Genomic DNA, 26,478 nt, shown 5'->3' on the forward strand with positions numbered 1-26,478 from the left:
CTACACAAATATAAATTATTGCAAGAATAATATATACAATACAAAACAATACCAAACCAACCCGCCACCATAACACAAAATTATCCGAACAAATATTCTGAAATGTCAAATACATTCTTGAACAACTATGTTGCACTCCTTGTCAAGGATGCATTCCACCCCCCGCGGTGCCCAGCCATCCCGGAAATCCCCCAGGGCACCCGTGGACAGTGTGTGGTCCCTCTCTATTACCACCTGGGACCTCTCCACCGTTAGGGCGGTAGTGTTGCTGCCTTACAGCGCCAGAGACCCAGGTTCGCTCCCGACTACGGGCGCCGTCTGTACGGAGTTTGTACGTTCTCCCCGTGACCTGCATGGGTTTTTTCCGAGATCTTTGGTTTCCTCCCGCGCTCCAAAGACGTACGGGTTTGTAGGTTAATTGGCTTGGTGTAATTGTAAGTTGTCCCCAGTGTGTGTAGGGTAGTGTTAGTGTGCGGGGATCGCTGGTCGGTGCGGACACGGTGGGCCGAAGGGCCTGTTTCCTCGTTGCGTCTCTAAACTAAACTAAACTAAACCCTGCCTCCCACCGCCAGTCCGCATACCGGCCCTCCGTCCAACTCCCTCCACTGTGGGCGGGGGGGGGGGGGGGTGGGCCCAGGGCTTCCAGGTGGGTTCCCGTTGTGCGGCACGGGTCCTCCATCCACGGTTGGCAAGTCCCCGGTCTCCGGCACATGATAGACACAAAATCCTGGAGTTTAACAGCGGGACCGGCAGCATCTCTGGAGAGAAGGAATGGGTGATGATTCGAGTCGAGACCCTTCTTCAGTCTGAGAGCCAGGAGAGGGGGTGACAGCCTTTGAAAAGCATATCTACATCCCTAACATCAGCCTTAATCCTAGTTAGAACGGACAACTCACACATATCAATTCCATTGTTCTTTAATTTCCATGCATTGCTCCTAAAAGCAGGTCGCTTGTCCGCCACAAAACGTCGCCTATTCATGTCCCCTAGATATCCTGCCTGACCCGTGGTGTTACTCCAGCACTTTTGTGTTCTATGCAATATTCCAGCATCTGCATTTCCTTGTGTCCCCATCAGATAATTTTCCATCTTGTTTTAAAGTCCCTTCTTCTCTGCTTCCAACTCTTCCCATAAATTTGACCATTGTTGGGATGCAGATTCAAGAGCATCAGCAATCTTTTCTATTCAATCATTCTGTTTGAGGTGCAACAAGGTTTGTTGGCCGTTGTAGCCATTAGTTTGGGTGGCGAGGACGGTGGAGTTATTGCCTTGAGCGATAGCAGGGCAGGGACCCGGGTTTGATCCTGACTACGGGTGCTGTCGGTCAGTACCGGGGTTTCTCAATATGACTTTGTGGGTTTCCTCCGGGTGCTCCGGTTTCGTCCCACATTCCAAAGACGTGCAGATTTGTAGGTTTGATTGGTCTCTGTAAATTGGTTCTAGTGCGTAGGATAGAACTAGTGTAAGGGCGATCATTGGGGTGGGGCGGATTTGATGGGTCAAAGGGCCTGTTTCCACACTGTATCTCGAAACTAAACTGAGCTAGACATGGAATCGTTTAGTTTAGATACAGCGCGGAAACAGGCGTGTAGAGTCCGTGCCAACCTGCGATCACCGCACACAAACACAATCCAACACACACTAGGGACAATGCACAATTATACCGAGCCAATTAAGCTACAAACCTGGACAACTTCGGTAGGAAAATGACTGCAGATGGTGGTACAAATCGAAGGTATCACAAAATGCTGGAGTAACTCAGCGGGTCAGGCAGCGGGTCTCCTGAGATGCTGCCTGACCCGCTGAGTTACTCCAGCATTTTGTGTACATCGTCGGAGTGTGGGAAGAAACCGGAGATCCCGGAGAAAATCCACGCAGGTCACGGGGAGAATGTACAAACTCCGTACAGACAGCCCCCTTAGTCAGATTCGAAAAACCGGGTCAATGGCAGCAGCTCTACCACCGTGCCACCCTCTAATCTTTCTCTAATGTATGCCTGTGTATGCACGGTGGCGCAGCGGTAGAGTTGCTGCCGTACAGCGAATGCAGCGCCTGAGACTCAGGTTCGATCCCGACTACAGGCGTCGTCTGTAAGGAGTTTGTACGTTCTCCCCGTGACCTGCGTGGGTTTTCTCCGAGATCTTCGGTTTCCTCCCACACACCAAAGACGTACAGGTATTTAATTGACTGGGTAAATGTAAAAATTGTCCCTAGTGTGTTTAGGATAGTGTTAATGTGCGGGGATCGCTGGGTGGCACGGACTCGGTGGGCCGAAGGGCCTGTTTCCGCGCTGCATCTCTAAATCTAAAAAAATCTTAATACCAGTGACTCTGTGTAGAGAAGCATGCAATGTTGAGGGCCTTTTGTCACACTCCAGCTAAATCCGCACTGACCTGGAGTAATGCCGGGGGGTCTTCTAGCTTGGACTACTGCGTACAGACCTGTTGATGCCATCGGTGTGATGGGCACACTTAAGGTTCCTGTACATTCAGCACTGGAACGGAGTGAATGCCTTTTGTGTACAGAGCTTCCCGTCAAAGCTGCTGGAAGGAAATGATTGAGATCAGGAAATAATTAAATAATCGGCTTTGTTTCTGAAATTCACACCAAAGGGGAAATTTGAAAAAAAGATTTCCTGTGCCAGCTTATTGCCATCTGGATAAGCCCAAGTTATATACAGCTTGGCAAAAACGTGTCAGACCCCCCCCTGACTTTGCGATGGTGGACACAAAAAGCTGGAGTAACTCAGCGGGTCAGGCAGCACCTCGGGAGAGAAGGAATGGGTGACGTTTTGGGTCGAGACCCTTCTTCAGACTGATGGCTTCGCTCATCCTGTGAAAGGGCCAGCCTCATTAGAGCCATGATTATTGTCACTAATTTTGAAGCTTAATCTCTGTAGAACAGACAAGCCAAGACAAGCCTTGTTTTTTTTTTCCCATTCAAAGAACGCAGCCAGGCTTTCCAGTTCTGGTTACAGTGAGGGTGTATTGTGAAACCTCCTGTTAACCTGCATTGTGGGAACATGTTCCCAAAGGAAATAAGGGGAATAATTTTATTTTTTTCTTCCAATTTTAATGTTACATCACCTCTAGAAATCTTTTATGGAAATCAGCACAGTGGCGCAGCGGTAGAGTTGCTGTCTTACAAAGCCAGAGACCCGGGTTCGATCCTGACCACGGGTGCTGTCTGTAAGGAGTTTGTGCGTTCTCCCCGAACCGTCACCTATTTCTATTCCTTTTCCCCCAGAGATGCTGCCTTACCCGCTGAGTTTTCAAGAGGGAGTTAGATTTAGCTCTTGGGGCTAACAGAATCAAGGGATCGGGGGGAAAAAGGAGGAACGGGGTACTGATTTTGGATGATCAGCCATGATCATTTTGAATGGTGGTGCTAGCTCGAAGAGGGGAATGGCCTACTCCTGCACCTATTTTCTGTTTCCAGCATTTTGTGTCTATCTTCGGTATAAACCAGCATCTGCAGTTTATTTCCTACATATTCAATAGACAATAGGTGCAGGAGGAGGCCATTCGGCCCTATGAGCCTTTTCCTGCACCTCTGTCAGGCTGAAGGAAGTCAAATGATGACTTTATTCTTAATTGTTAACTGTATGTTTGTGTTGTCATTTGTCTCACCAAGGCCCATTCCTTGTATATGCACATATTTGGCCAATAAACCTATTAATTAATTAATTCATGCATTCATTCATTCAAAGCCAGGGCAAATCAACGGAGCCATTAAAGGGATCCTTCCACCTGGAAGTCAAATGACAAAGATGTTCAGAAGCACGATGGTGGGGCCAGATTCATCACCGCTTATTTCTCTCGTTGCAGCTTCAATCGGGGAATCGTTGACAGTGGCCATCTTGGATCTGGTGGAACTCTACTGCAACACCTTCAACGCAGATTTCCACACGGTGACTCCAAGTCGCAAGGACACCCAGACGCAGAGTGCTCGCCTCATTGACAGCCCTCTTACTTTCACCATCTACGCAGCCCACAGGATTCCCATCACGTGGGCAGCGAGGTAACGCGTCCTATCACACCGCACTGGCTTCACCCTGTTTGAAATTAGCTGTGGATTAGTCTGACTTAAAATATTGATTGTTGTTATTGGGGTGGGAGTTTTTCCCTTGCCTTCCCAGAGTGGCATGGTGGCGCAGCGGTAGAGCTGCTGCCTCACAGCGCCGGAGACCCAGGTTCAATCCTAACTATACAAAGTTTGTACGTTCTCCCTGTGACCTTGTGGGTTTTCGACGGGTGCTCTGGTTTCCTCTCACACTGAAGATGCACAGGTTTGTAGGTTAATTGGTTTTATTGTACGTTGTCCCCAGTGGGTACGATAGGGTGATCGCTGGTCGGCGTGGACTCGGTGGGCCCAAGGCCCTGTTTCCACGCTGTGTCTGTTAAGTCTAAAGCTGATGAACGGACTGCTTTCTGGCTTTTGAGGAGAAAGGAATTGGGATGTAAAATGTCGCGAGACTGCCAACGACTGAAAATAACGAAACAAAAACAAAAATTTTGAAGTGCTGGAATAACTCTGTGGGTCAGGCAGCATCTCTGGATGGCATGGACAGGCTATCATTGAAGAAGGTTCTCGATCCAAAACGTTGCCTATCCATGTCCTCCAGAGAGATGCTGCCTGACCCGCAGAGTTATTCTAGCACTTGGTGTTTTCTCCAAGATTTCACCATCTGCATGGATCTTGCCTTCAAACAAAAACAAAACCTGCAGCCTGGCCCATATTGTGACTCTAGTCCTTTACCTACTGCCTGAAATGTCCAAACTATTCATTTCAAAGCCAACTAAAGATGGGCAATAAATATTGGTCTTGACATCCATGTCCAGATTCTTGAAAATAACTGAATATATATTGATTTTGTTTTTTCAAATAACGGCATTACATAGAAACATAATCTTATCGAAACGTATAAGATTATTAAGGGGTTGGACACGTCAGAGGCAGGAAATATGTTCCCAATGTTGGGGGAGTCCAGAACAAGGGGCCACAGTTTAAGAATAAGGGGTAGGCCATTTTGAACTGAGATGAGGAAAATCTTTTTCAGTCAGAGAGTTGTGAATCTGTGGAATTCTCTGCCTCAGAAGGCAGTGGAGGCCAGTTCTCTGAATGCATTCAAGAGAGAGCTAGATAGAGCTCTTAAGGATAGCAGAGTCAGAGGGTATGGGGAGAAGGCAGGAACGGGGTACTGATTGAGAATGATCAGCCATGATCACATTGAATGACGGTGCTGGCTCGAAGGGCCGAATGGCCTCCTCCTGCACCTATTGTCTATAGAAGCTGGATAGAATTTTGGATCTTAGTTTGCATATTCTACTTTAAACAAAGTGTCAAAATCGTACAGAGGAGGCATTATTATTTTAATATCGGTTTATTATTGTTACATGTCCTGAGTTGCAGTGACAAGCTTTGTTTTGAATGCTGCCCAAGCAGATCAGAATACCACACATCAATACCATCAAGTCAATCTCAATTACTATAAGTTGAGCAAAGGGGAAGAGACGGTGGAGGATACACAGTAGTTCTCGGCATTGTAGCGCTTCAATTCCATAGACAAGGTCCAAAGCAAAGATACTAGAGGAACAAGATGGACCACTCCGTTGAAATTGCCTGTACTGAAGTGTAGTACGCAAAGGAGCGTAACGTCCGCCATTTTAGTAAGCAAAACCTGCCGTTCGCTCTGCCTCTCGCAGTGTAATTAGTGTTTTGGGGGCACAGTATGTGTGACGATGCCATTAAAATGTAGAATATATCTCATCTATAAATTCACAGATTTTTGTTATTTTTATTTTTTAATGTTTCTGCAAGTTTCTGCCTACTAAAATGGCGCCGTGACACACTACGGTTTTTAGGGTCGAGTGGTCCATCTTGTTCCTCTAGTATCTTTGGTCTAAAGTCCACAATGGTGTTAGAGGTAAATGGGACAGTACCCCAGTTTATGGAAAGGCCATTCAGAAGCCTGATAACAGAGGGGAAGAAGCTGCCTCTGAGCCTTATGGTGTCCTTTGAGGCTAAAGGAATCTTCCAGCAAAACACTGGCTCTTGATTACACTGTTAGATTCAACAGATTGTCATTGGTCAGGGTCTGCATCCAGTTTGGCCTCCTCCACTGTCAGAGTGAGGCCAAACATACATTGGAGGAGCAACCTCATATTTTGCTTGGGCTGGTTCCATCCTAACGGCATGAGTGTAGACACAAAATGCCGGAGTAACTCAGCGGGTCAGGCAGCATCTCGGGAGAGAAGGAATGGGTGACGTTTCGGTTCGAGACCCTTCTTCAGACTGATGTCGGGGGAGGGGGAGGGACTGCCCCCTCCCCCTGACATCAGTCTGAAGAAGGGTCTCGACCAGAAACGTCACCCATTCCTTCTCTCCCGAGATGTGGCCTGACCCGCTGAGTTACTCCAGCTCTTTGGGTCCATCTTCTGGATAAGATACTATTCTATTTTCATTTAGTCAGCTTTCTCTCACAAAACAAAATTGGTCGCTGGGACAAGTTTCCTGGGAATCGGAAACTGAAGAATCAATGCTTTTCGGAGAGGAGGGGTGGGTGGGGGGGGGTTGCAAGACTAAAGGCATTTGGTTCAATAGCTAACCAGTGATATCTGCATAATATCCTAGGAGAGAAATGCTAGGAGAGCAGATGGTGCCCAGTAGGTGCTTAGCAGCACCGTTGAATAAAAATAATCAAATCACAGACACAAGGTGAACTGTCCAAGGCAGAAGTCCGTGTGATCCTGTGAGCATCTGTGTAATCACAATTGGCTGGTGAAAGGGTTAATCCTCTACACTGCCCTATGCTGGGAGCAGCAATGTGAACAATAGGCCTTCTTGCTGATTTTAAAAAAAAAATGTTATCCCCTCTTAACAAACGGGAGACAGCATGACTCGGTGTGAAGGGTAAAGGTATCAGCCAATGCCTGATGACCTGCCACTTGCTTTGGAGTAGCCGAAAGGGGCTTGCTTGTTTGAATCTTGGGAAACATCCCACAGTGTGTGTGTGTGTTTTCATTCCTTCCCCCCCCCCCTCCCCTCCCCTCCTCCTCCCCTCCTCCCTTTCCAAGGCTCGGCGATAGAAAAGGGCGATGGAAATCGCGCTGCCCCCTCGGGACCTAGGCCATTGTGATGCTCTAATATATGCTGATTGGCAACGGAGCTCTGATAAACGATGTACCCTGGGAAACTCTGTTTGCCCTTTGGCCTTTGTCCCCAGATGTAATCCGCCCCCCCCCCCCCCCCCCCCCCCCCCACGAGTCGCCAGGCACCTGTCACATGCTTGGACTGTGCCGAGACGCGTTTTCTGTGCAGGCATCTAGAATGGACAGATGTCCTTCTGCCACTTTCTGGCTCCCACACCCCTCGAGGTATGGATTAGCGGATGGGGGGGGTGGGGTGGGGGCGGAGTCTCTTCCTTTTCCCCTTCTTTCTCCGCGCAAAATGACTTGACTCTGTGAACTGCAGCACAAATCTCAGAAATAATCCGTTTTGCCGCCTTGTAGTAGAAGCATAGGAAATAGGTGTAGGAGCGGGCCATTCAACATGTTCATGATTGATCGTCCAGAATCAGTACCCCGTTCCTGCTTTCTCCCCATATCCCTTGATTCCGTTAGCCAGTTAGTAAACAGGAAACCCTGTGTAATGTGACACAAAAAGCTGGAGTAACTCAGCGGGTCAGGCAGCATCTCTGGAGAGAAGGAATGGGTGACGTTTCAGCTCGAGACCCTGCTTCAGACTCAGTCTCAGCCTGAAGAAGGGTCTCGACCAGAAACGTTACCCATTCTTTCTCTCCGGAGATGCTGCCTGTCCCGCTGAGTTACTCCTGCTTTTTGCGCCTATCTTCGGTTTAAACCATCATCTGCAGTTCCTTCCCACACAGTTGTGCTGGAAGTTGGTTAAGCATTGTTTCTGTTCATCCCGCACGTCTACCATCATTAGAAAAAGCCCAGGTCTGTATCTTTTTTACATCGGAACTCGTAACTTTGCAAAAGTAGAATGAGGTTACATTGTGAGTCATCCTTAGCCTACAGAATTGACAGCTCGTCTCCATTTGCACCTTACTTCAAAGTTGCTTCATTCAAATCATCTGTCAAATGTGGTGGCGGAAACAAAAACCTGCCACGCTGTTTGATGAAATGATGTTCCTAGATCTTAAAAACGACAAAAACATTAGTAACATTATGAATAATCCTTGGTTTGCTTCGTAGCTCCCTTTTCAAGATGCAGACAACAATTAACCCTTGTTTTGCTGCTGTGCATTTATTCATTTTGGTTCTTTTGAAGAAACATTAGGATTTTGTGTTTTGAGATACAGCATGGAAATGGGTTCTTCAGCCCGGACCACCGATCAGAAATCCCACCCGGTCACAGGGAGAATTAGTTTAGATTATGGTTTAGAGATACAGCGCAAAAACAGACCATTCGGCCCACCGAGTCCATGCCAACCAGCGATCCCCGCACATTAACACTATCCTACACATATTAGGGTCAATTTATACTTATACCAAGTATACAATCTCAGGCCAACTAACCTACAAACCTGTAATTCTTTGGAAACTGAAGATCTCGGAGAAAAGTCACTGGGAGAACGTACAAACTCGGTACAGATAGCACCCGTAGTCGGGATCGAACTCGCGTCTCCGGCGCTGTGAGGCAGCAACTCTACCGCTGCGCCACCGTGCCGCACTCTGTGCCAAAACCACGCATCCAGCATCCGGGGTCAGGATGGAACCCGGGTCTCTGGCACTGCGGGTAGGGGTGACAGAACAAAGGAGATGTCTTGCGCAGAGATGCAAGTTGAGACTGAGGGTGAGAACATGCATTTTAGAAACAAAATTGTTGTTCCAAATTACTAAACTTGGATGCTTAATGAATTTGGTACAGAACGGATTTTGAACGACTGTTTCATGTCAATGTGACTGGCGGCGCAGCGGTAGAGTTGCTGCCTCACAGCGCCAGAGACCCAGGTTCGATCCTGACTACGGAGTTTGTACGTTCTCCCAGTGACGGCGTGGGTTTTCTCCGGGTGCTCCGGTTTCTTCCCACACTCCACAGACGTACGTACCTGTTTGTCGGGTTAAGTGGCATCATTCGAATTGTAAATTGTCCCTGGTGTGTGTGTGTATAGGATAGTGTTAGTGTACAGGGTGATCGCTGGTCAGCACAGACTCACTGGGCCAATGGCCTTGTTTCCACACTGCATCTCTAAACTCTAAAAACAATATATGTCATCGTACAGGGGTACAACCAGATTGGGAATGCACCTCCCATACGATACAATAAATTAATTAGCTAATCAGTATTAATTTAAACAACCCAATGAAACAAATTAGAAACAGAATAAAGTGCAAGTAGGTCTGTGCCGGTTCGCTGTGCGATGTGACCATCCGGCTCAGCCGGACCGGTTCATAGCAGCTATGGCCCTGGGGATGAAGCTGTTCCTGAGTCTGGAGGTGCAGGCGTAGAAGGCCTTGTATCGTCTGCCCGATGGTAGAAGTTCGAACAGACTGTTGCAGGGGTGTGAGGAGTCTCACACTGAAACTGATTTTAATTCTACTCCTCCTCGTTTTGCAGTTATGAAGACTTTTACCTGTCGTGTGGCCTCACTCACGGGGGGAAGGAGCTGTGTGGTCAACTGCAGACGAAGAAAACTCACATCTACAAGAACCTCTTTCATCTCCTCATCTGGGATCAGAAGTGAGGAAATTAAACTTTCCCTCAAGTATATATTGACTAGCCCTTGAATTATTCAAAGCACTTATGTTCAGTCTTCGGCACCGTGTTATAGGAAAGATGTTGTCAAGCTGGAAAGGCTGCAGGGAAGATTTACCAGGATGTTTAGGAGGAAAAACTGCTGATGCTGGTTTAAATCGAAGGTAGACACACAATGCTGGAGTAACTCAGCGGGTCAGGCAGCATCTCGGGAGAGAAGGAATGCGTGATGTTTCGGGTCGAGACCCTTCTTCAGACTGAGGAACGGTGTCGACCCGAAACGTCACCCATTCCTTCTCTCCCGAGATGCTGCCTGACCCGCTGAGTTGCTCCAGCATTGTGTGTCTACCTTTACGAGGATGTTGCCAGGACTCGAGGGCCTGAGCTACAGGGAGAGGTTGGACAGCCTACGTCTCCATTCCTGGGAGCGCAGGAGGATGAGGGGTGATCGTATAGAGGTGTACAAAATCGTGAGAGGAATAGATCAGGTAGACACACAGAGACTCTTGCCCAGAGTAGGGGAATCAAGAACCAGAGGACATAGGTTTAAGGTGAGGGGGGGAAAGATTTATTAAAAACCTTAGAGGTAACTTTTTCACATGAAGAGTGGTGGGTGTATGGAACGAGCTGCCGGGAGAGGTAGTGGAGACAGGTACCATTGCAACTTTTAAGAAACATTTAGGTGCATGGGTAGGACGGGTTTAGAGGGATATGGGCCAAACGCAGGCAGGTGGGACTAGTGCAGATGGGACATGTTGGCAGGTGTGGGCAGAACAGTGTGGGCATGTTGGGCGAGTCCAGAACCAGGGGCCACAGTCTTAGAATAAAGGGGAGGCCATTTAAAACTGAGGTGAGAAGGAACTTTTTCACCCAGAGAGTTGCGAATTTGTGGAATTCTCTGCCACAGAAGGCAGTGGAGGCCAAATCACTGGATGGATTTAAAAGAGAATTAGATAGAGCTCTACGGGCTAGTGAAATCAAGGGATATGGGGAGAAGGCAGGCACGGGTTATTGATTGTGGATGATCAGCCATGATCACAATGAATGGCGGTCGGTGCTGGCTCGAAGGGCCGAATGGCCTCCTCCTGCACCTATTTTCGATGTTTCGAGAAGGGCCTGTTTCCCTGCTGCGAGACTCTATGATTAAGACAGGCTGGAGTTGGAGTAGGATGGGAAAATATAGAAAAATGGATATCTGGAAACTCAAACTATAAAAGAACCTGATGGAGAAATTCAGTGGGTCGAGCATGGATATGGGGAGAAGGCAGGCACTGGGTATTGATTGTGGATGATCAACCATGATCACGGTGAATGGCGGTGCTGGCTCGAAGGGCCGAATGGCCTCCTCCTGCACCTATTGGCTATTGTCACCCCGCCTCCCCAATCTTTGCACATCCCCCCCACCCTTTCCACGAGTCATTTTAATTTCATGTATTTTGTGTTTTTATGACTGTTGGCAGATCAATTTCCCTCCTGGGATAAATAAAGATGTGTCGTATTGTAGGTGGCCACTATAACCGTGTGTTAATCGTATGTTCACCTCTCTCTCTCTCTCTCTCTCTCTCTCCCAGCATCTGCTTTCCCATTAATATCAACCAGCTCCCAAGGGAGACACTCCTGACGTTGACCCTCTTCGCCTTTCCCGTTCCTCCTCCTGGGAACTCGTCAGAAGCCAGCAAGCAGCGGCGGACACCCGAGACCATGGGATGGGTGACCATGCCACTCTTCAACTTCAGGCAGTAAGCACCATTTTGTGTAAGGGCCGTGCTGCCAGAGAAGGATGAACGCGTCACAAACCAACGCTTCTTTGCGTGAATGGAATGGAATGGTGGTTTGCTTCCTTCATGCTTTGTCTCGGTGTCCACCTGCTTACTGCGTTGCTTAGAATAAAGCCTGTGGTAGTGCAGCGGTAGAGTTGCTGCCTTTCAGGGCCAGAGACCCATGTTCCACCATGACCAAAGGTGCTGTGTATACAGAGTTTGCACATTCACGAGTTATAGGAGTAGAATTAGGCCATTCAGCCCATCGAGTCTACTCCGCTGTTCAATCCTGGCTGATCTCTGCCTCCTAATCCCATTTTCCTGCCTTCTCCCCATGACCCTTGACGCCCGTTCTAATCAAGAATTTGTCTATCACTGCCTTAAAAATATCCATTGACGTCCTCCACAGCCCTTTGTGCCAATGAGTTCCACAGATAAACTACCATTCAAGAGAGAGCTAGATAGAGCTCTTAAGGATAGTGGAGTCAGGGGGTATGGGGAGAAGGCAGGAACGGGGTACTGATTGAGAATGATCAGCCATGATCACATTGAATGGCGGTGCTGGCTCGAAGGGCCGAATGGCCTCCTCCTGCACCTATTGTCTATTGTCTACCCTCTGACTAAAGAAGTTCTTCCTCACCTCCTTTCTCCCTGTTCTTCCTGTGACCACCCTGACTTATTGAAGAGGTGACCAAGATGGTTGGTGAGGGTAGTGCAGTAGAAGGGCCTGTTTCCGCGCTGTATCTCTGAACTAAACTTTAAAAAAGGTTACGACTGACTTTTGACTTGGAAACATCCAACTTTATGTGCTGGAGTCAATTATAAAAGACAAAATTGCTGAGCATTTGGATAGCGGTAACAGGATCATTCCGAGTCAGCATGGATTTACGAAGGGGAAATCATGCTTGACAAATCTACTGGAATTTTTTGACGATGTAACTAGGAAAATTGACTTGGGAGAGTCGGTGGATGTGGTGTATCTCGACTTTCAGAAAGCCTTCGACAAGGTCCCACATAGGAGATTAGTGGGCAAAATTAGAGCACATGGTATTGGGGGTAGGGTACTGACATGGATAGAAAATTGGTTGACAGACAGAAAGCAAAGAATGGGGATAAATGGGTCCCTTTCGGAATGGCAGGCAGTGACCAGTGGGGTACCGCAAGGTTCGGTGCTGGGACCCCAGCTATGTACGATATACATTAATGACTTAGATGAAGGGATTAAAAGTACCATTAGCAAATTTGCAGATGATACTAAGCTGGGGGGTAGTGTGAATTGTGAGGAAGATGCAATAAGGCTGCAGGGTGACTTGGACAGGTTGTGTGAGTGGGCGGATACATGGCAGATGCAGTTTAATGTAGATAAGTGTGAGGTTATTCACTTTGGAAGTAAGAATAGAAAGGCAGATTATTATCTGAATGGTGTCAAGTTAGGAAGAGGGGATGTTCAACGAGATCTGGGTGTCCTAGTGCATCAGTCAATGAAAGGAAGCATGCAGGTACAACAGGCAGTGAAGAAAGCCAATGGAATGTTGGCCTTCATAACAAGAGGAGTTGAGTATAGGAGCAAAGAGGTCCTTCTACAGTTGTACCGGGCCCTGGTGAGACCGCACCTGGAGTACTGTGTGCGGTTTTGGTCTCCAAATTTGAGGAAGGATATTCTTGCTATTGAGGGCGTGCAGCGTAGGTTCACTAGGTTAATTCCCGGCATGGCGGGACTGTCGTATGTTGAAAGGCTGGAGCAATTAGGCTTGTATACACTGGAATTTAGAAGGATGAGGGGGGATCTTATTGAAACATATAAGATAATTAGGGGATTGGACACATTAGAGGCAGGAAACATGTTCCCAATGTTGGGGGAGTCCAGAACAAGGGGCCACAGTTTAAGAATAAGGGGTAGGCCATTTAGAACGGAGATGAGGAAGAACTTTTTCAGTCAGAGAGTGGTGAAGGTGTGGAATTCTCTGCCTCAGAAGGCAGTGGAGGCCAGTTCGTTGGATGCTTTCAAGAGAGAGCTGGATAGAACTCTTAAGGATAGCGGAGTGAGGGGGTATGGGGAGAAGGCAGGAATGGGGTACTGATTGAGAGTGATCAGCCATGATCGCATTGAATGGCGGTGCTGGCTCGAAGGGCTGAATGGCCTACTCCTGCACCTATTGTCTATTGTCTATTGTCTATTTACACGAATGTTCCCATTATATTTATCCCATTTTTCAAACTAGTGCAAGCTGCCGCTGGATAACAAACATGTCCTGTTTCTGCAGACGTTCTGAAGTGTTTTTTTGACTAAGATGGAAAATGCATAAAATGTACTCGCTATGGCAACCATGCCCCCACAGTATTGGAATGAATGGTATCGAAACCACATGACTGATGAGCAAGAACAATTACTGAAAGGAGAGAGAGAGAGAGAGAGAACGAGAGAGAGAGAACGAGAGAGAGAGAACGAGAGAGAGAGAGAGAGAGAGAACGAGAGAGAGAGAACGAGAGAACGAGAGAGAGAGAGAGAGAACAAGAGAGAGAGAGAGAGAGAGAACGAGAGAGAGCGCGAGAGAGAGAACGATAGAGAGAGAGAGAGAGAGAGAGAGAGAACGATAGAGAGAGAATAGACAATAGGTGCAGGAGTAGGCCATTCGGCCCTTCGAGCCAGCACCGCCATTCAATGTGATCATGGCTGATCATTCTCAATCAGTACCCCGTTCCTGCCTTCTCCCCATACCCCCTGACTCCACTATCCTTAAGAGCTCTATCTAGCTCTCTCTTGAATGCATTCAGAGAATTGGCCTCCACTGCCTTCTGAGGCAGAGAATTCCACAGATTCACAACTCTCTGACTGAAAAAGCTTTTCCTCATCTCCGTTCTAAATGCCCTACCCCTTATTCTTAAACTGTGGCCCCTTGTTCTGGACTCCCCCAACATTGGGAACATGTTTCCTGCCTCTAACGTGTCCAACCCCTTAATAATCTTATACGTTTTGATGAGAATGAGAGAGAGAGAATGAGAGAGAGAGAGAATGAGAGAGAGAGAGAGAATGAGAGTGAGAGAGAGAGAATGAGAGAGAGAGAATGAGAGAGAGAATGAGAGAGAGCGAGAGAGAGAACGAGAGAGAACGAGAGAGAGAACGAGAGAGAGAATGAGAGAAAGAGAACGAGAGAAAGAGAACGAGAGAGAGAGAACGAGAGAGAGAGAACGAGAGAGAGAGAACGAGAGAGAGAGAGAACGAGAGAGAGAGAGAGAACGAGAGAGAGAGAGAGAACGAGAGAGAGCTAGTTCTGCCATCCTTGGTAACTATTGTATGTACCTCCATTACATTTGCCTCTCAGCGCCAGAGACCCAGGTTCAATCCCGACCTCAGCTGCTGTCTGTGTGGAGTTTGCACGTTCTCCCTGTGACACCGTGGGTCCGTCCCTCCCCCCCCCACCCCCGAATGCTCAGGTTTCCTCCCACATTCCAAAGACGTGCGAGTTTGTATAGTGGGTTGATTTGCCCCTGCAGATTGCCCCTGCAGTGTAGCCCCTGCAGATTGCCCCTGCAGTGTAGCCCCTGCAGATTGCCCCTGCAGTGTAGCAAGTGCACGAGAAAGTGGGATAGCATAGGACTGGTGTGAACAGGAGATCGATGATCGGCGTGGACTCCATGGGCCAAAGACTGCTGTGTGATCATTGTACAAAGGGCATGATTGTGAAATGAAACACCTTTTGATAATGAAAGGGGGAATAGCAAAACAAAGGGTTTTGCGAAATGAGTCCCAGCAAATATTCACTGCTGCCCACACAACCAGTGATTTGCAGTCAGAAGCAGCAGCCAGTTTTCTGTCAGAAGCCACTGAGATTAATTGAAGCTCTTGAATAAAGAACCCCTCTCTGTTTATTTCAAACGAGTAATATTTTAGTTAAAAGCTGATCCACTTGAAATGGTTAAATTTAGAAGAAGTGGCGTAGCGCCTGAGACCCGGGTTCGATCCTGGCTAGGGGCGTTGTCTGTACGGAGTTTGTACGTTCCCCCCGTGCGTGGTGTCTGGGATCTCCGGTTTCCTCCCACACCCCCAAAGCCGTGCAGGTTTGTGGGTTAATTGGCTTAGTTAAAATTGTAAATGGTCACTGGCGTGTGTAGGACAGAGTTAGCATGCGGAAGGATCGCTGGTCGGTGTGGGCCGAAGGGCCTGTTTCCGCGCTGAATCTCCAAGCTAAGAGTATATGCAGAGAAATCAATTTGTTTTTGGGCAGGCATTGCTATTGTTCCCGGTTGCAGATCCTGAAGAATGGGTCACTGTGAAGCTGAGTGAAATAAACACACCAGTCACTCCCCCTCTCCCCACCCTCCCCACCCCCCCCCACCCCCGGGCGGGACCAGGGGCATTCCTTGTTTGGATATTATACATGCAGACTGCATGTCAATGCATCGTCCAAGGCCAGCAAGGCAGCTGTGCTGCATAAAGCTCCAGTTGACTGGTCACAAGAGGGTTTCACAGTAAAATGGGGCTGAGCATTAGTAAAGCTACAAAAGAGATAAAGGGGCCCTGTTCCTTTGTAGTAATTTAGACAAGTCCCAAATTCAGCCAACTTTTCAAAAAAAAATTCAAAACAGAAAACGATTGGTGATTTTTATTGGCGCGCAGTTACAGCAGTCATAATGTTTTCGACCTTATCTAGTATAGATAACAAAAAATCAGACGCAGTACAAAGTTCCGTGCTTTTTTTTCTGCCAGCAATGGTTGTTCTGCCTGTTTGAGTGAGGTTTCCAATTCATTTGAACTGGAGGCTGTGGGGTTTTTTTCTCCCCCCCCCCCCCCCTCCTGCAATGTATTCGTAGCAGTTTCTTTATTTTCATGGGTTACTGGCATTGCTGACAAGCCCTGCATTTACTGCCTGTACCTTTTTTTTTTACTATTGAACAGCTTAGGTTTAGTTTAGAGAAACAGTGCCCTTCGGCCCACCGAGTCTGCGCCGACCAGCGATCCCCGTACATTAACACTATCCTACACGCACTAGGGACAATTTTTAAAAAACATTTACACCAATCCAATTAATATACAAATCTGTACGCCTGTTGGAGGAAACCAAAGATCTCGGAGAAAACCCACCCAGGTCACGGGGAGTATGTACAAACCCCGTACAGACAGCGCTCGTAGTCGGGATCGAACCCGGGTCTCTAGCGCTGTAAGACAGCAGCCCCAAAGCTGTGCCACCGTGCCGCCCACTGGTGGTAAGGTAGCTTTTGAGTTCATCAGGTGAAGGTAGGTACATCTGAAGTTTAGTTTAGAGAGAGAGGGTCGGATGTCTTAAACCCCTGAGGGCACTGTTGCAGAATGACAAACATGGAAGCCAAATTGCACGCAGCAATCTCCTAAATATCACTCCGATAATGTATTGATGTTTGGTTCAGAGATACAGCGTGTAAACAGGCCCTTTGGCCCACCACGTCCATGCCGACCACCGATCGCCCATTCACACTAGTTCTATCTTATCCCATTTTTGTATCCACTCCCTACACACAAGGGCCGGTTTACAGTGGCCAGTTAGCCTGCAAACCTGCACGTGGGAGAAAGCTAGAGGAAACACGCAGCACGATGGAGTCGCTGCCTTACAGCGAATGCAGCGCCGGAGACTCAGGTTCGATCCTGACTACGGGCGCTGTCTGTACGGAGTTTGTACGTTCTCCCCGTGACCTGCGTGGGTTTTCTCCGAGATCTTCGGTTTCCTCCCACACTCCAAAGACGTACAGGTTTGTTGGTTAATTGGCTGGGCAAATGTGTAAAAGAAAACAAAAACAAACAAAAAATTGTCCCTAGTGTGTGTAGGATAGTGTTAATGTGCGGGGATCGCTGGGCGGCACGGACCCGGTGGGCCGAAGGGCCCGTTTCCGCGCTGTATCTCTAAAAAAAAAAAAGAAACCCATGCGGTCACAGAGGGGACGTGCAAACTCCACTCCGACAGCACCCGACGTCAGATCGAACCTAGGTCGCTGGCGCTGCGAGGCAGCGGGTCTACCAGCTTCGCCACTGTGCGAGTTTAGACTCGGAGACAAAGACATGATTGAATGGCGGGGTAGACTTTGATGGGCCTCTGCGTCTACCTGATCACGAAACAGTGCGTGTACATTAGGTCATGTAATCTCTCCTGCTTGCTACCCCGTTGTAGATCTCCCTCCTGTGCTCTCTGTCCTCCCCCAACCTCCCTTGTCTGCATCGCAAAATCTTGGGGAAAAATGGGGAGAAGGCAGGAACGGGGTACTGATTGAGAGTGATCAGCCATGATCGCATTGAATGGCGGTGCTGGCTCGAAGGGCTGAATGGCCTACTCCTGCACCTATTGTCTATTGTCTTTACCTGCACAGCTTCCAATTCGGTAGAAACAAGGAACTTCAGATGCTGTTTTACCAAAGAAGACAAAGAGTGCCGGAGTAGCCCAGCCAATCAGGTAGCATCTCAGAAGAATGTGGACAGGTGACATTTCAGGTCGGGACCTTTCTTCAGACCAACTGAAGATAGCTCTGATCGAGGCTCCTGGCCCAAACTGTCGCCAATTGAATTGAATACATTTTATTCGCCTAGTATGTGTACATACAAGGGATGTGCCTTGGTGCTCTGCCCGCAAGTAACAACATGACATACCGTAAACACTTAAGAATAAAACATTTAAATGTACAATTTATCCATGTTCGACTGAGATGCTTCCTGACACGTTGGGCTACTCCAGCACTCTGTGTCTGCTGCTGGCTCTGATGGTCTTTGACATGAAATATTAACTCGTGTTATCTCTTCCTGACTTGTTGCCCGGAAATGTGCAGTTTTTGTTTTAGAGTTGCAGCATCTGGTGTTTTGTTGTGGTGTTAATGGAGCCGTCTGGTTATTGATCCTTTTGTCAGTGGAAGCGGTTTCATACTTTCATATTTAATAGGTTTTGAAAATAGAGTGAGGAATTAATCTGAGTAAATAGAGTAGGGGTCAGAGGGTAGGCCCAAAGGAGGGTAATCGAAGAACTTGCCAATGCCGCCGAACGGAGCAGTCACTGGCTGTGGCTGAAAAGAAGAGATGCTGCCTGGGCTGCCACGTGACCATCTAGAGGCTAACCATAAGACCCACACCCAGGTCTGATCACCCTGCGTTGGGCCTGCCTCGACTGAGGGTGTCTTGTGATAAAAGGCCAAAACACCCAGTCATTGAGGTACACAACTGACGATGTGTCTGAATGGTAGCAACATCACCTAGTGGTCACCCCCAAGAACAACACCAGTCGATTGTCGTGCAAACCTTAGGGACTGTAACATCCGGTCCTACTAATCAATCTGAATTCTTCTGCTTGAGGGGGTTGAGTTCAACAATTTTAAATCTTGGTGCGAGTGGGAAAATTTGCGTTGCAGAGGGTTGTTGAGAGACAGTCTGGTCTCGGGGAAATTATTGAGAGACATTATTGCCAGTCGATCTACTGTTGGGTGCTGTCTGTGCGGAGTTTGCACGTTCTCCCCGTGACCCACGTGGGTTTTCTCCTGGTGCTCCGGTCTCCTCCCACATTACGAAGACGTGCAGATTTGTCGGTAAACTTTGGCTTCGGTAAAAATTGTAACTTGTCCCCAGTGTGTGCGGGATGGTGCTGATGTGCGGGGTGATCGCTGGTTGGCACGGGCTCGGTGGGCCGAAGGGCCAGTCTCCGTGCTGTATCTCTAATGTCTGAAGCAATGGCAGCACTTTAGAGCAATTGTGGTTTGTTTGTGAAAGTGTAGGAAAGAAAACTGCAGATGCTGGTTCAAATCGAAGGTAGACACAAAATTCTGGAGCAACTCAGCGGGTCAGGCAACATCTCTGGAGAGAAGGAATGGGTGACGTTTCGGGTCGAGATATCAGACCCAAAACGTCACCCATTCCATCTCTCCAGAGATGCTGCCTGACCCGCTGAGTTACTCTAGCATTTTGTATCTACCTTAGTTTGTTTTGAAGTGTAGGGAAATAACTGCAGATGCTGGTAAAAATCGAAGGTATCACAAAATGTTGGAGTAACTCAGCAGGTCAGTGAGAGAGGGAGTGGGTGACGCTTCAGACTGAAGAAGGGTCTCGTCCCGAAACGCCACCCATTCCCTCTCTCCCAGATGCTGCCCGACCTGCTGAGTTACTCCAGCATTTTGCGATACCTTTGTTTGTTTTGAAGTGGTTCATGACATCCTGAAGTTGTCAAGTGTGTGTGGTGTGGACTCGTAATGAAGCTGGCTTTTTCTTTCCTTGTTCTCCAGTGTGCTGTCATGTGGCAGAAAGCTGCTGGGACTTTGGCCGTCGTGCCATCGAACCAGTCTCACCACGCCGTCCGACTGTAATTTCATCCAACCAGACAGCGTCATCATTCAGGTAGGTTGCACAACGCGACATTTCAACATCAAACCAGGCAGTGCATCACACTGTTTGTCAGCAACTCGCTTCACGATATCCGAAACAAATCCTGCCCTTTAGTCCAAACCAGGTGCAGGAGATAGTCCAGCTGTTGGCGGTTGTGCAGTAGAAAACAGAAACAGAAATAGTTTATTATTGTCGTCGTGTTTTAACACGGGGACCGTGAGTGAAAAGCTTTTTTGTTGTTGTCAGCGAAAAGCCCAGAACACGATTACAATCAAGCTGTCCACGGTGTACAAATACAGGTTTAAAAAAAGGGTATATCATTTGGTGCAGGATAAAGTCCAACTCATGATTCGAAGGTGTCCAATGAGGTATAAGAAAATAACTGCAGATGCTGGTACAAATCGATTTATTCACAAAGTGCTGGAGTAACTCAGCAGGTCAGGCAGCATCTCGGGAGAGAAGGAATGGGTGACGTTTCGGGTCGAGACCCTTCTTCAGACGTCTCGACCCGAAACGTCACCCATTCCTTCTCTCCCGAGATGCTCCAATGAGGTAGATGGGTGGTCAGGACCTCTCTCCAGCTGATTGAACTGTAGCTCCAGTTGCCCGGTAACAGCAGTCCCTGAATCTGGACTTTTCCCAAAAATTGTGCCCATTTGCTCCTTTTTATTTTGATGCGTTCACTTTCAGGAAGTGGTAGCACAGCAGCCCCAGGTGCACACTTCAAGTTCGAGACAGTCACCATCGCAAACTGGTTGGACTTGTTTCTGAGCTGTGCAGTCAGCGAAACTCAGAACGACATGTGGGAAGGAACTGCAGTTGTTGGTTTAAACCGAAGACAGACACCAAAATGCTGGAGTAACTCAGCGGGACAGGCAGCATCTCTGGAGAGAAGGAATGGGTGACGTTTTGGGGTCGAGACCCTTCATCAGACTGGTCGAAGAAGAGTCTCGACCCGAAACGCCACCCATTCCTTCTCTCCAGAGATGCTCCTGCTTTTGGTGTCTCAACTCCGAACAATGTACTTTTGATTTTCTAGCTGAAGGATTTGGAGATTAGCATATGACTTATGGTTTCGTGCAGCGCCTGAGTCTATGTGCAGGTTATGTCATCAATTCACCTTCCGCTGCCTCCGGTGGTTCAGTCAGGAGAGTTTGTACGCACGAGATAGCAGTGAAGCCAACAGACCAATATACATGCCTGACAGCAGTGAAGCCAACCGACCAGCTGGTCACCTGGTGGATAGACACAAAATGCTGGGGTAACTCAGCGGGACAGGCAGCATCTCGTGGGGCGGCACGGTGGCGCAGCGGTAGAGTTGCTGCCTTACAGCGAATGCAGCGCCGGAGACTTGGATTCGATCCTGACTACGGGCGCCGTCTGTACGGAGTTTGTACGTTCTCCCCGTGACCTGCGCGGGTTTTTTCCGAGATTTTCGGTTTCCTCCCACACTCCAAAGACGTACAGGTATGTAGGTTAATTGGCTGGGCAAATGTAAAAAATTGTCCCTAGTGGGTGTAGGATAGTGTTAGTGTGCGGGGATCGTTGGGCGGCGCGGACCCAGTGGGCCGAAGGGCCTGTTTCTGCGCTGTATCTCTAAATCTAAAAAATCTCGGGATAGGAATGGGTGACGTTTTGGGGGTCGAGAACCTTTTTCAGACTGAGAGTCAGGGGACAGGGTGACACAGAGTTAAGGAAGGGTAAGGTGTGAAAACAAGACATCAAAAGGGGGTGTAGCTCTTTGTTAGTTAGGTGAAGGTGACAACAAAGTAAGCAGAGATAAATTTTAATCGGGCAGTCAGATTGGTCGGAAAACTAGGAAGGAAATGGGATGAACTAACCTGATCTCCCAGTTGATAAACACTTTAACTCCATTTCCATTCCCACACTGACCTTGTCTAGGGAATAAAAAACTGCAGATGCTGGTTTAAATCGAAGGTAGACACAAAATGCTGGGGTAACTCAGCGGGTCAGGCAGCATCTCGGGAGAGAAGGAATGGGTGACGTTTCAGGACGAGACCCTCCCACGCTCCAAAGACGTGCAGGTTTGTCGGTTAAAAGGCTTGAATTGTTAATAGGTTAATTGGGGAAATTGTAAATTCTCCCTGGTGTGTCGGGTAGTGCTAATGTTGGGGGCGATCGCTGGTCGGCACGGACTCGGTGGGCCGAAGGGCCTATTTCCACGCAGCATCTCTAAAGTCGGCATCCACTGATGAAACCAAACGCAGGCTCGGCGATCGTTTCGCTCAACACCTTCGCTCAGTCCGCCATAACCAACCTGATCTCCCGGTGGCTCAGCACTTCAACTCCCCCTCCCACTCCCAGTCTGACCTTTCTGTCATGGACCTCCTCCAGTGAGGCCCACCGGAAATTGGAGGAACAGCACTTCATATTTCGCCTGGGCAGCTTGCAGCCCAGCGGTATGAACATTGACTTCTCCAACTTTAGATAGTTCCTCTGTCCCTCCCTTCCCCTCCCCCTTCCCAGTTCTCCCTCTATCTTCCTGTCTCCACCTACATCCTTCCTTTGTCCCGCCCCCCTGACATCAGTCTGAAGAAGGGTCTCGACCCGAAACGTCACCGATTCCTTCTCTCCTGAGATGCTGCCTGACCTGCTGAGTTACTCCAGCATTTTGTGAAATAAATACCTTCGATTTTTTTTACCAGCATCGGCAGTTATTTTCTTACATCCACTGACTTAGATATTTTGTGTTTTAAATCCTGAAGTGGGGCTTGAAACCACAGTCTTCGGAGTCAGAGAAAATTGCTACCACAAAGCCATGCAGATGCATGCTTTGGCCACCTGGCATTAAGGCTCCGCTGTCAATTATACAGAACCTACTCGTAGAGGGTGGTTTGGGAGTTATACCCCGTAGAAATGGTCTTTAACTAGAAGCTGGGTGGGGAAGAAGTGAAGCTTGTAATATAGAAACATAGAAACATAGAAAATAGGTGCAGGAGTAGGCCATTCGGCCCTTCGAGCCTGCACTGCCATTCAATATGATCATGGCTGATCATCCAACTCAGTATCCTGTACCTGCCTTCTCTCCATACCCCCTGATCCCTTTAGCCACAAGGGCCACATCTAACTCCCTCTTAAATATAGCCAATGAACTGGCCTCAACTACCCTCTGTGGCAGAGAATTCCACAGATTCACCACTCTCTGTGTGAAAAAAAACGTTCTCATCTCGGTCCTAAAAGACCGCCCTTATCCTTAAACTGTGACCCCTTGTTCTGGACTTCCCCAACATCGGGAACAATCTTCCTGCATCTAGCCTGTCCAACCCCTTAAGAATTTTGTAAGTTTCTATAAGATCCCCCCTCAATCTTCTAAATTCCAGCGAGTACAAGCCGAGTCTATCCAGTCTTTCTTCATATGAAAGTCCTGCCATCCCAGGAATCAATCTGGTGAACCTTCTCTGTACTCCCTCAATGGCAAGAATGTCTTTCCTCAGATTAGGAGACCTAAACTGTACGCAATACTCCAGGTGTGGTCTCACCAATGCCCTGTACAACTGCAGCAGAACCTCCCTGCTCCTATACTCAAATCCCCTTGCTATGAATGCCAACATACCATTCGCTTTCTTCACTGCCTGCTGCACCTGCATGCCTACTTTCATTCATACTGTCTGAAGAAGGGTCTCGACCCGAAACGTCACCCATTCCTTCTCTCCCGAGATGCTGCCTGACCAGCTGAGTTACTCCAGCATTTTGTGAATAAATCGATTTGTACCAGCATCTGCAGTTATTTTCTTATACTTCTTGCCTACCTTCATTGACTGGTGTACCACGACACCCAGGTCTCGTTGCACCTCCCCTTCTCCTAATCGGCCACCATTCAGATAATAGTCTGCTTTCCTGTTCTTGCCACCAAAGTGGATAACCTCACATATTTCGGAAGGGTCCTTATTATTTCCACATTCTATGCTACTTATAATTGCACTGTTATCCTAGGCTTGTGCTCATAAAGATTTTACGAAAAATTCCTGGCATCTAAAAAGAGTAGCTTTTATTATGACTTTAATTCTCTGGAAAGTTAAGCGTGCACTGAAGCTGGGGAAAGGACTGACAGAAATTACATGTCTCCTGCATTCAGCGTGAAGGGAAAGAAGCATCTACCACCAAACATGCATTTGTCCAACAGTGTCCCCAAAACCAAACAATGGCCATTTTTAAAGATAGGACTCTCCTCAGTGAAACAGAACAATCGCTGTCTGTGATTAATTCAACCTCTGGCAGCAGTGAAGCATTGGAAAAAATCTCTGGCTTCTCATTGAAGATACTGAAATCATGAGTGCTTTTTTTTTGTTGTTGCAAACAGCTGTTTTCTGCTTTGGATGAAAGTCAGATTCATGCGAAAGTATCAACCACATAATGATCCAATGTTTAAACAAAATCAAAAACAAAATGGTTTTGTCAGTTTCAAAGGTCGACACAAAATGCTGGAGTAACTCAGCGGGTCAGGCAGCATCTCAGGAGAGAAGGAATGGGTGATGTTTCGGGTCGAGACCCTTAGGGTCTGACACGACCCGCCTGACCCGCTGAGTTACTCCAGCATTTTGTGTCTACCTACGCATCTTGTCAGTTAGTTTAGTTTATCGTCCATACGTACACAGTGAAAAGCTTTTATTGACTGCTAACCAGTCGGTGGAAAGACAATAGATGATTACGATCAAGCCCTCCACAGATACAAGATAAAGGGAATATTGTGAATAACATTTAGTGCAAGTTAAAGTCTAGTAAAGTTTGATCAAAGATAGTCCGAGGGCCTCCAATGAGGACAAAGGGTCAGTTTCCACGCTGGATCTCTAAACTAAACCAAATGTCAGAGCATTTTTGGGTCAATTTTTCGGAGTTTGCAGTGTGCTACTTGGCTTCCATCGTTGTAATTTTGCAACAGTGCCCACAAAGAGCTTTGAGACATCCTTTTATTGAAAGTAATCTTCAACGAGCAGTTACAGTAAGTGAAACTTGAGACTGAGCAGTTCTTGCAGGCATTCAGCCTAAGCTTCACGATGGCTCCAAAGCAAATTAGAGACTGAGACCTGGCACCCAACCCCACACATTCTCTCTCCACGCCAAGGTGTGATGTGTGTGCCAATCTATTAAAGGGAAAGGAAAATAAGGGCATGATGATGGTTGGAGGTATGAAAGTTGAATCTTTTATAGACAATAGGTGCAGGAGTAGGCCATTCGGCCCTTCGAGCCAGCACCGCCATTCAATGTGATCATGGCTGATCATTCTCAATCAGTACCCCGTTCCTGCTTTCTCCCCATAACCCCCTGACTACGCTATCCTTAAGAGCTCTATCTAGCTCTCTCTTGAATGCATTCAGAGAATTGGCCTCCACTGCTTTCTGAGGCAGAGAATTCCACAGATTCACAACTCTCTGACTGAAAAAGTTTTTCCTCATCTCCGTTCTAAATGGCCTACCCCCTTATTCTTAAACTGTGGCCCCTTGTTCTGGACTCCCCCAACATTGGGAACATGTTTCCTGCCTCTAACGTGTCCAACCCCTTAATAATCTTATACGTTTCGATAAGATCTCCTCTCATCCTTCTAAACGATAAGATCTCCTCTCATCCTTCTAAAAGCTATTGCTGGGGGAAAATCTACTTTAAGCTTTGTGGAAACCAAAGGATTTGGCAAGGTTTGTTGAGAAAACATTTGTGACCGAATGTGTACAGATCCCATATGGGTCTGATAAAGCAGCTGCTTGCAATGAAGATTCCTGGACTGCTGGCTCAGTCTCTCTCTGCCTTGTGTGCTGATGTGGCACTCAGTTTACAAGGAAGATCAGTTACAGGTACATTCCTTTAGAAAATAAGTTTAGTTTAGTGATACAGCGCTTAAACAGGCCCTTCGGCCCACCGAGTCCGCACCAACCAGCGATCCCTGCGCACTAACACTATCCTACACACAGTAAGGGCAATTTACACATACACCAAGCCTGAAGAAGGGTCTCGACCCGAAACGGTTCAGTCTGAAGAAGGATCTCGACCCGAAACGACACCCATTCCTTCTCTCCTGAGATGCTGCCGGACCTGCTGAGTTACTCCAGCATTTTGTGTATAAATACCTTCGATTTGTACCAGCATCTGCAGTTATTTTCTTATACTAATTAACCTACAACCATCTATCTACGTCTTTAGAGTGTGGGAGGAAACTGAAGATCTTGGAGAAAACCCACGTGGTCAGGGGGAAAACGTACAAACTCTGTACAGACAGCACCCGTGGTTGGGATTGAACCCGGGTCTCCGGCACAGTAGCGCTATAAGGCAGCAACACTACTGCTAAGCCACCACTAAAGTATTTTACTTTAATCTGGACATTTATCTTGCACTAAACATTATTCCCTTTATCGTGCATTTACTGTGGTCGACTCGATTGTAATCATGTATTGTCTTTCCTCTGACTGGTTAGCACGCAACAAAAATCTTTTCACTGTGTTCCTTGGTACACATGACGATAAACTAAACTAAAGAAGGGTCTGGACCCGGAACATCACCTATTCCTTTCCTCCACAGATGCCGCCTGACCCGCTGAGTCACCCCAGCTTTTTTGTGGCTGCCTTAAAGTATTTTAACTCTTTGTTTGGACTTTTCATTTTTAAAAACAGCAAATTTGAATCAATCTGGAATCATTGCTCAGAACCGGAATAATTTTTTTTT

General features: G+C 47.6%; 1 protein-coding gene across 1 annotated transcript in view; it reads left to right on the forward strand.

Moving 5' to 3' along the window:
- The window catches only part of pik3c2b (phosphatidylinositol-4-phosphate 3-kinase, catalytic subunit type 2 beta), a 144,802-nt gene that overhangs the window by 62,064 nt on the left and 56,260 nt on the right, over positions 1-26,478 (forward strand). Inside the window, 4 exon segments of the mRNA XM_078420987.1 lie at positions 3,828-4,020; positions 9,583-9,705; positions 11,292-11,459; positions 19,707-19,818. Coding sequence (XP_078277113.1) covers positions 3,828-4,020; positions 9,583-9,705; positions 11,292-11,459; positions 19,707-19,818 — 596 coding nt within the window.

This window comes from Rhinoraja longicauda, chromosome 24, assembly GCF_053455715.1.
Source record: "Rhinoraja longicauda isolate Sanriku21f chromosome 24, sRhiLon1.1, whole genome shotgun sequence".
Taxonomy (NCBI): Eukaryota; Metazoa; Chordata; class Chondrichthyes; order Rajiformes; family Arhynchobatidae; genus Rhinoraja; species Rhinoraja longicauda.